This window comes from Centroberyx affinis, unplaced genomic scaffold (genome assembly GCF_046629955.1).
Source record: "Centroberyx affinis isolate AG114_WGS23_722 - 3 ecotype Tasmania unplaced genomic scaffold, CSIRO-AGI_Caff_v1 ptg000076l_1, whole genome shotgun sequence".
NCBI classification, from domain to species: domain Eukaryota; kingdom Metazoa; phylum Chordata; class Actinopteri; order Beryciformes; family Berycidae; genus Centroberyx; species Centroberyx affinis.
Genome location: NW_027278785.1, coordinates 119,472 through 130,000, shown reverse-complemented (window position 1 = coordinate 130,000; position 10,529 = coordinate 119,472). Strand labels below are relative to the sequence as shown.

Below are 10,529 nucleotides of genomic sequence, written 5' to 3'. Positions count from 1 at the left end.
GCACTGCAGTGGCGTTAAGAGTTTAGAGTTTGGAGGCGTGACTGCAGGCTGTGGCCGACGGAGTAACAGTGTCTGCTCTGCTCCCTCTCCCCTTTCACCATCCGTTCTCTTAAACACACACACACACACACACACACACACACACACACACACACACTCACACTAGCCAATATGCGCCCCTTGTTTTCATTCTTTTGTGTCAAACCATGGTGATCTCATCTCTCCATCAGGAGGTTTGTTATGTGTGTGTGTGCTATTAGCTGCCTCCCTTCCTCTTTGTCTCTGTTTGCCTCTGCCTCGTTCCCTCTTTCACTCTCTCTCTCTCTCTCTCTCTCTCTCTCTCTCACTCACACACACACACACACACACACACTGTATACCCACCCTCTCTCATGCTCCCTCTCTCCACCGCTGACTTCGTTCTAACAAGGCTTTCCTTTCTGCGTTGCTATCTCGCGATCATTCCCTTTATCCCCCCCATCTCTTAAACACACACACACAATGAGATACACAGATACACACACACACACACACACAGACACACAGACACATTCTCAGTGCTTTGTGTGTGTTAATACCCTGTCAGGGGGGATTATAACTGAGTTGGGGATGACAGCCCCTCTGGGAAATCCCCCTCGGGGGTCAGTGCTGCCCGAGGCCCAGTCTGGCCCTTCTGTTGTTCAGACTCACTCTCTCCTCTCTCCCCTCTGAAGACCACGACCCTTTTCTCTCCTCCTTTAGTCCGCCCTTGTCTCCATCCCTATTCATACTAGAACTCTGGCTGTTTTTTTTCAGACATGGACTCTACCCATATCTTCACTGTCCTGCTGTTTAGTCCTCTGATAGTGTTAAACCCAGGGGTGCAGCTAGAAATTCTGGGAGTAAAGGATAAATGAAAAAGGTCATGACTCATATAACTTAGTACCATATCACCTCTCCTCTCTGCGGGGGCTCCTCCAGCTTGGGCCCCCCTGAAAATACTGATGATGGCAAATCAAATATTCAAAGAAATGTTTTTGATACACACATCCAAATTTCTAACTGCTGCTGGACAAACAATGTTCAAACAAATTTCAAAGTAGGTCCGGACGCAGGAATATTCTCCACCAAAATGTTTATTCTCTGCAAATGTTTAGACCTAAATTGATCTACAAGAATTCTAATCTAAATCTTAAAAGATTATTACTTTAACACACTCTTTCACACACTATCTCTCTCTCCCTCTCTCTCTCTCTCTCTCTCTCCCCTCAGATCAGCTGATTGAGCGTGTCCTCCTCTCCTCCATGCTGAACCCGGGCGAACAGTGGCAGACGTACCGTCACCACGGACGGACTCTGAGCCTGGAGTACCGGCTGCGTTTCCGCTGTGACTCAAACTACTACGGACCCTTCTGCAACAAGCTCTGCAGGTCCCGGGACGACTTCTTCGGTCACTTTGGCTGCGATGCCAGCGGCTCTAAGGTCTGCATGGACGGCTGGACTGGACCAGAGTGCAGAGAAGGTGAGAGAGGTTACATCCATCTATAAATGACATATATATTATATGTCCTTTATATGTTTAGAAAATGGATAGCTCCAGTCCTTAGTTTTGATTGGCTTAGCCCCATTCAAAGCAGCAATGTAAAATACTTATATATACAGTATATATAGTAGTAAATATACATATTAACACACTAACAGTGATCACCACTCCAACCATACCAATACTGGTGTGCTTGTTTAGCTACTGCTCAAGTACTAAATCATGGGAAGAATAAAGTTGCATTATTATTATTTTTAATATTGATTAAAAATTAAAAATAAAAGATTTATTGAACATTTTCATTCTTTTTTTTATATTACAATGCGTTTTTCAAGCCCAACAATGCTGTAAAATCACTGTAATGCACGTTCTCTTGTCTACTTAAAGGGTTTCATTCCAAAATGCTATAGATACTTTTTCTATTTCATATGATTCTAGCCTTAAAACCATAACTATTTTGGAATCAAGGGTCTTAAGATGACTTGTAACATTATGGGTTTTACTTTCATACCAGTGTCAAATGGTGGATATGCCATTTTGGAATTTAACTTTTCACACACACACACACACACGCTCACACACACCCAGAAATGGTTAGTAAGAGGAATACTGACAGCCTTCAGCACGTTACACTGACGCCCTCCAGTACGTCAGTGAATGTTAGCAACATACGTCAGTTAACTATCGGACAATGTAGGGCAGATTACGCTCCGTCTGTGACTCATCATTTGGGTGAACTCACCCTGTCACCTCGGAGCGTTGCCGTCAGGTTGCGAAGTTGAGAGTAAATGAAGGAAACCGGGGTGGAAACCATGGAAGGACATGCGGCCGCTGTAATGACATCCTGTAGTCCTCCCATCCCGCCCTTCGTCTCACTGCTGCCAAGCCCGTCTCACTTCCTCCTCAGCGGGTTGCTGATTGGACCGGAGAGAAGCAGGAAGTGTGAAGAATCAGCCAGGGTCCCTCCTTTACCCCCTGCGAGGTTCTGACCATCATGAAGTTCAGAGGGTTACGCTGTTCTGTCCTCCAGCTGTGGGGATTTGAAGAACATTGCTGCTGAAAGGCTTTCTCCCAAAACCTTTCTCCTGTTCAAGTGGCAAAAATCTCAGATTAAGATGAGGGCAATATGAAGTCAGATGAAGTCATTTTCACAGAGCTAATAGCCACATATTTCAGTTTACAACATCATTCCTCTGTAATACAAATGTCGAGGTCCCCTTTAGGTGACAGTAGCCAGATGAGTGATCCTCTTTACGTCGCCTATGTAAAACTTTAGCCTGGTGAAATGTTTTGTATGATATGAGTGTTTTCTTTTGTCTCCCGCCAGTTTTTATTTGATCTACAATTTGTGATGTCATTGTTTTGCGGTCCTGTTTTATCAGCTGCGTCTCAGATGTTATTGTAGGTTTCCACTCTAAGCGGCTCATCAATAGACTGAAAGTCATCTGTGTCGTATTGTAACTGTTTTCCACTCCCTAACAGCTGTGTGTGTGTGTGTGTGTGTGTGTGTGTGTTGTGTTCACAGCGGTGTGCAGACAGGGGTGTCACCAGGCCCACGGCTCCTGTACCGCACCTGGAGAATGCAAGTGAGTCAGAGGAACATTTACAATTTACAATTTTGGCATTTAGACTTCTAATCAGTCCAACAGAAAAATAAGTGAACATTCCTCAAGCATCAACAGTGCAACAAGTAGCCAGATATTCAGAGTGCCATGAAAACATAATTGCCAAACATCAACTGCCTAAAATGAATAATGGAGCCAAATGCTAAAACACTCGCTTTGAACACGACAGCAAAGCCGACGCCTCTGTGTTCCTGACTCTGTGTGTCCAGGTGTCACTACGGCTGGCAGGGTCTTCTGTGTGACCAGTGTGTGACGTTCCCCGGCTGCGTCTACGGGAGCTGCGCCGAGCCCTGGCAGTGTGTGTGTGACGTCAACTGGGGCGGACTGCTGTGTGACAAAGGTAGACGTGACCCATTTATTTTGTTTTTTTTGGGGTTTTTTTGATGCGAGGACAAAAGAAAAACCCTGGCAAGCGGAATAATGCCGGTGTGGTGTAGCAGCGCCGCGACCATGTCACAGTCGGTGTTCGGCCATTTTAGGAAGGCGCAGGCACCAACTAGGTGATTTCATTTGAGCTTAATCTGTTTGCCCCTCTGTTGTTAAAATAAGCATCTTGGTGAAATCAAATTGGTTGGTGTGTATGTGTGTGTGAGAGACAGAGAGAGAGAGAGAGAGAGTGAAAGGGAGAGAGAGAAACATTATGTGTATATTAGTTTGTCAGGCGTGGCTCTTCACACTCCTTCCCAGGCCCGGCCCACTGATCCTCTCTATAAGATAAGGCACAACTCCCTGAGGGCTTACTCTCCGCTCTTCAACCTTTTCCCATAATGCTGTAGCACAAGCGGGAGCCTCCCACCTCCGTCCCCAGTGTGGGAGCCGGGATCTGGGAGCTGCGCAAGGGCCCATGGGTGGTGGTGTATTGTGCAGGGGAAAGACGATAGCCTTGGGTAAAGCGAATGTGAGCGGGGCTGGGCTGGGTGCTGCTCAGCTAGGTGGGGTCCTAAGCTGTTTCTCTCCATTCAGAAACGCTCTGTAAAGGGCTGCAGCGAGACAAAGAGACTGTGGGCATGGAGGAGATCATTAGAGGAAGCAAGGCTTTAATAAGCCTCAACACTGGAGACAACAGGCCCTGCAGCTACTGGCCTGCACACCGACCTGGATTCACTGCTCTGTCAGTGGAGGGCGTGTGTGTGTGTGTGTGTGAGAGAGAGAGAGAAAAAACATTTAATATTGTTTACGAAGAGGCTGCCTTTGTGGCTATGTTCTTTTAGCTTGTTTACCTGTACGTGGATTTCCTTGTCTTTGTCTGTGTATATGTGAGTGGGTGCATGTGTGTGTGTTACAGTATGCTGCACTCTTTACCTGAGACAGTCAAACACTGATCAAAGACATGAGTAAAGAGATAAGGAGTGAGGCTGTATCCATCTCTTTTGTTCTCTGTCTTCCTTTCTTCTTTTCATCTCTTTTTTGTATGATTTCGTCCTGTGTATTCCACAAACTAAAATATAAAATCTGCCTCTACGGCTTTATTTTTCTCCCTCTTTCAATTTCTCTCCTCTCCCTCCGTTGTTCCCGGTCTTCATTCTCACACCTCCCTCCTTCTCCCCGTCCCAGATCTGAACTACTGTGGCACCCACCAGCCCTGTAAGAACGGCGGGACGTGTGCCAACACCGAGCCCAACGAGTACCAGTGCGAGTGTCAGGAAGGTTTCCGAGGACGCAACTGTGACATCGGTGAGTGTGGCTTCACCATCCAGACATCTGAACCACTGGAAAAATGTTAATAAATATTTTCAAACGTATCCGCATCTTTCTGGCAAGTTTTTGCAAAATTAAATGTAACATTGCACAGTTAGTTGTTCATAATCATAGATTGCAGTTTTTGTTTACGCTGTTGATAATTATAGAATATAATATCAGCAATAATGAAACATTTAAAGGTGTTACGTGTTTTAACATCAATAAATCATTACCACATTCATTTTGAGAGATTAGTATAATTACTGTAAACAAATGAGATTGGCAGCCTCTACCGGCCTCTGCACGACATTTTACATTGTGTGCCGCCGGGTTGGATTTCGTGGGAAATATGCTGGTGTGTAATGGCACAAAACAGAAATAATTTTTACTTTGCAAATAAAACACAACCAGTTCCACTAGTCTAACTGCATAATTTAAACTTTGCATTTGAACTTACACACACTTACCTCATCAGTATGCACACTGGCTGTTATCAAGAGCAGTTATCGGGTCTTATCCCTCTCTTTGCTCAAACACAAGTGGAGCGATACTGGGTGGGGTGGGGTAGGTGGGGAGGGGGGGGGGTTATTGGGAGGGGAGACAAGTAGCAACATCTTTGCAACAGGAGGCAACAGCAACGTTTTTAGAAATGTGGTCTTAATTTTGAGAAACACAAAAACACTAGAAGTAGCACCTATAATTTTACTTAGATCGCTGACATAGAATGCCAACGTGCAGTAAAAACATATTTCTCCCTCAAAACAATCAAGTAATAATCATGTTTTATAGTAGTGATCATAACATCTAACAAAATCATTGGGATTATCATTTTAGCCATAATTGCACAACCCTACTTAAATCCTGTACCCTCTTATACCTCCCTCCCTTCCCTCTTCCCTCCATCCCTCCACCTCCTGCACCTCCTCCTTCTCGTACCTGTTCTCCTCTCCTCTCCTCTCCTCTCCTCTCCTCTCCTCTCCTCCCATCAGTGGAGCATGCCTGTTTGTCGTCCCCCTGTATGAACGGGGCAACCTGTGTGGAAGACCCAACCGGCTTCAGCTGCATCTGTCCCGACGGATGGACCGGACACACCTGCACAGATGGTGATTGTCAATGCCACACACATACATACACACACAGCCCTACACACACACACACAAACACACATAACTTTGAGCTGAGGGGCAGGGCAGTACAAGATTGCCTGTGATTGGCTGTTATTGGATCAAAGCCAGTAAGTGATTCTAATCAATTCCCCAGAGGAAACTAATTTACCCAGAAGGCAAACAGCATCAACAGCAATCAGTGCTCTTTCTCGCCCTTTCTCTGGCTTTGTGTGTGAGTATGAATGTGTTTGTGTGTGCATGCGTGTGTGTGTGTGTGTGTGTGTGTGTATGCATATAAAGGCCTACAAGTGTTTGCGTTACCAACAAAAGCAACAGACTCAGACGGAACACCCCTGATCCACTAATTTCCATTGATTGGAATCCATTGATTTAATGTAAGCGGAGGTGATTTTGTAAATTAAGTGAGATTTATTCTGTGTTCCTGTCGTAATGGCAGCGAATCGGATGTTTATTATGTTGCATTTCACTCTCAGAGGCTGATGTCTGACTGACAGTGATGTGTGATGTGTTATTGTTTTCTGTTTGTGTGACTCTTGGAGCTCGCAAAGCAGCTCAGCTCAGAGACTATAGTATAGTCTGTGAGCAGATATTGAAGTTTTATTGATATTTTCATCTTCAACAGAGATTCTTTTTGGGCCACTCAGCTAACTTGCTCAAGCTTTAAAGTTAACACAGCTGCTTGATCTGGCTGGATACTAATCCCCTGTGCCCACTACTCGCCTATTGCTGCTAGTTTACAGGAGCCCACACAGCTTGTAAAATGTTCCATTTCTGTGTTTTGGGGTGGTGGATAAAGGTCAAAAATGTTTTTGCTGGGTAACAACTGAACTGTCACAACAATCTGTCTGAGACTTCAGTGAGAGATCATGCGATCTGTGTGCGTGAGTGTGTATGTATGTGAGAGAGAAAGAGAGAGAGAGAGAGAGAGAGAGAGAGAGAGAGAGAGAGAGAGAGATGATGTAGGTCTGATCTCAGGTGCAGTGTGTGTGGCTGCAGGTGTGATTGGATGATACAGGTATAGTGTATAAACATGCAGTGTTCCACATCCTCTGCTTTCACCCCCATTAGGATAAACTCTGCTGCAGGTCGGCTGTTACTGGAAGCACGTAAACACATCAGCAAGACACTTTTTCATGAGAGAGAGAGAGAGAGGGAGGGAGAAAGACAGAGAGAGAGAGGCAAAGGAAAAGTTTCTCACCAGCAATTTGTTTTAAAATTGATAATACATAATTGAGAATTGATTAGTCAGTTACATTCACTCTCACTCACATAATTGAATATTTGTCAGCAGTATGACAAACACTTAGCGAGGCAGTCTATCTCTGTCTGTGTGTGTGTGTGTGGGGGGGGGCTGGGGGTGGGGGGGGGGTGGTCTCAAGGGAGCACATACTGAGTGGCTTGTCTGGCTTGTTGGGAATGACAACCATAACCACAACACAGCTCTGTTTTCAGACAAGATTTATATATATAACGGATATTAATTAAAGTCTTCTTTGTTTGTTATGAATTCTCTGTCTAGATTTGGGAGAGTTATTATTGCGCGGGGTTGGAGTCAGGAGGATGGAAAAAGGTTGTTCTGTAGGGTTAGGTAAATGAAAAAAGGTTATGAGAGAGAGAGAGAGAGAGAGAGAGAGAGAGAGAGAGAGCTCTTGAGTGAGAGATGTATACCTCAGAGCTATGCATGGGAAAACTTATGATGCCACTGTTGTGCAAATATGTCATGCATATTTGGTAGTTATGCATGGTTAAACCCCCGAATCTGCATGTGTCTCACTGGCTCTGCTTCTTTGTCTGACTGTTTCTTTCTGTCTGTCTCTCTCTCTCTTTTTATGCCCTCTCTTTAAACCTTGTTTAAACCACGTTCCCTCTGGTTCTTTATCTGTTTTTAATTCCTCTTCAGAGGGTGGAACCAGGCATGGCAGCTCCCTTTCTTTCTGTCCATTTCTATTTTACCCCCTGTCTCTTCCCTGTCCCATCTTTCCTTCAATCCATTTCTCTCTCCTATCGCACTCTCTCTCTCTCTCTCTCTCTCCTATTGCTCTCTCTCTCTCACTCTCTCTCTCTGGAAAAGCTATGAGGTGTGAACTATGGGCAGCAGATGATTTTATTTATCACTGTTTGCACAGGAACCAGAGCAGGAGAAAAGGGAATGAAAACACAGACCGCTAAAGCATCCGCATACCAATGCAACAGTTGGAATCACACACACACGTGCACACACACACACACACACACACACACACACACCACGACATACACACACATACACAAGAATGCAAATATCTCTTTGCCATTCATACACAAGAGCACATTCCCATTACACAGACCAGTAGTTCATGTACTGCTCTCTCTCTCTCTCTCTCTCTCTCTCTCTCTCTCCCTCTCTCCCTCTCTCTCTCTCTCTCCCAGCGGTGCGGCAGTGTGATCTGAGCCCCTGTGGCCGTGGGGCGACATGCCAGGAGTCTCCGGGTGGCTACCGGTGCCTCTGTCCCCCCGGATGGACCGGCAGGACCTGCCAACTGGGTCAGTATGGCAGCTTAACCTTCAAGACCTTCAACGGGAGTTACTTAACAATATAATATGCTGTAAGAGCGTGCTGTCTCCTATTAAAGGCAGCCTGTTATCCATATGCCGCTGCTTTTAATAATAATAATAATCTTTAATCAAATAATCAAAACACTGTGGCAACACACAAGCAAGTTAATAAAACAAAAAAAAAACTAAATCAACATTAAAAGCAATGGAAGCAAAGCAAGAAACATAAAAGGAGATCATAAAAATGGAGGATAAATTAAATTAATTACTTATGTAATAGTTCATTAAATAAGAGCAAGTTAGTTATAGTGTTTTAATAGATGATACAGAGGCAGGTAGGAGATTAACGGCAAAGGCCCGATTGCCTCTAGTTTTCAATCTAGACTGTGAAACAGCCGTTAGCGACCGGCCCAAAGACCGCAGCATGTGGTCCAGCTCATATGGGGTTAAAAGGCCTGTGATACAGCTCGGTGCCACGCCTATCAGCGCCTGATCAATAAAATCTTAAATTTAATTCTAAACCGGACAGGAAAGCAGTGTAAAGAATATAAAGTTGGGATGATGTGATTTCATCTTTTTCCTCCGGTATAATGCTTTTAATGTATCATGGATTGGGACTACTGTAATGGGGTATGTCTTGTTTATTAGCATTAAAATGTCACCACAATTGATTTCACAGTGTTATATCAATGAGAAAATCATCTGACATTTATCATCTTCAAGTAATCAATGCTTAGGGATTTTTAACACAGCTCTCCTATAAAGCTAAATCAATCTGAGTTGGTTTTCTGTAGTAGCAAAACCTGTGTTGCAATGAACAATACGTGATTATGTGTTCAATTTTGAAGTGAGAAATGCATTTAAAGTACAAATTAAACGGATAGAAAAAGCGGACGGCATGCTAATTCTCCCTTCAATGCACTCTCACTGTGAATCAGTATTCTCTCAATGCATTGTCACGTCTCTTTGGGCTACATTCGCTCATATTGACGAGTTTACTCCCCAAGGGTTGCTATGTTAGATAGCACAGCAGAGGGAATATTGTATGGAATCGGGTCATATAGACGCACACCCACCCACACACAAACACACACACACACACACACACACACACACACACACACACACAGACTGTATATACACATACAGAGGCTTGGGGCTCATGAAGTGAAAGCGGAGACATATTTCAGTATGACAGCCTCTCCTATTCCTCTGTGTTACAGTGATATGTCACTCTGACACTTGATAATCCCTCGCGGTTCCACATCACAGTTCAATAGCTCACAGTACAACACACACTCTCACACACACACTCAAATACACCGTGTCACAGTGTCCCAACGAAAGTGATAAAACGGGGTTTATAGCCTCAGCCTATAGGCAGAGCATCAGGAGCGACCCAAATGGTACTAGGCAATTATACTTTCTATTAGTTTCACTGTTTTATTAGCCTACTTCCCTCCAGTGGATCGGTAAGTATTCACCAGGCAGAATCCCCAGGCCGTTCCCACAGATAACCCCCCCCCCACACACACACACACACACACACACACACCTCCTCTTCCTCCTCCTATAGCTCATTTTCCCCCTCTTTCTCCCTGACACCACTGGTGCTAAATCCTAATGGGACTCTCACTGGCAGTTACAGGTTTAGATTACGTATAACTGACTGACTACTTCCTCCTTATTCATTCGGGGTCACAGTCTAATCCTTCTCTTCTGCTATCAGAGCCGGCCCTCGGGGGGCTTCAACGCTCACAGAATGACAGAGGGTGGGGCAGGGACAAGGACGGGGGGGGGGGTTGGGTACAAACACAGAAAATCGACCGATATCGAAATATTTCTCTCAGGATTCTCACTCCAAGGAACTACTTTGAAAAATCGTCTGCTGCAAGACATAAGACTTTGGATGTGTTGTGCCTTTTGTACACATAACATTTGGTTTGATCTATGAGAGGCAGGCGCTCTCCCTCTCATGAGCGCACTTAAAGTGGTGGTGTGCGTCCCGCTGGTCTCTGCCCAGCAATTCTCCCACTTCAAA

General features: G+C 44.7%; 1 protein-coding gene across 1 annotated transcript in view; it reads left to right on the top strand.

The window, feature by feature from the left end:
• Positions 1 to 10,529, top strand: part of LOC139645522 (protein jagged-2-like) — a 35,432-nt gene that overhangs the window by 23,384 nt on the left and 1,519 nt on the right. The window contains exons 4-9 of the mRNA XM_071521258.1: positions 1,252 to 1,500; positions 3,047 to 3,107; positions 3,356 to 3,486; positions 4,701 to 4,820; positions 5,816 to 5,929; positions 8,363 to 8,476. Coding sequence (XP_071377359.1) covers positions 1,252 to 1,500; positions 3,047 to 3,107; positions 3,356 to 3,486; positions 4,701 to 4,820; positions 5,816 to 5,929; positions 8,363 to 8,476 — 789 coding nt within the window. The remainder of the gene's footprint in view (positions 1 to 1,251; positions 1,501 to 3,046; positions 3,108 to 3,355; positions 3,487 to 4,700; positions 4,821 to 5,815; positions 5,930 to 8,362; positions 8,477 to 10,529) is intronic.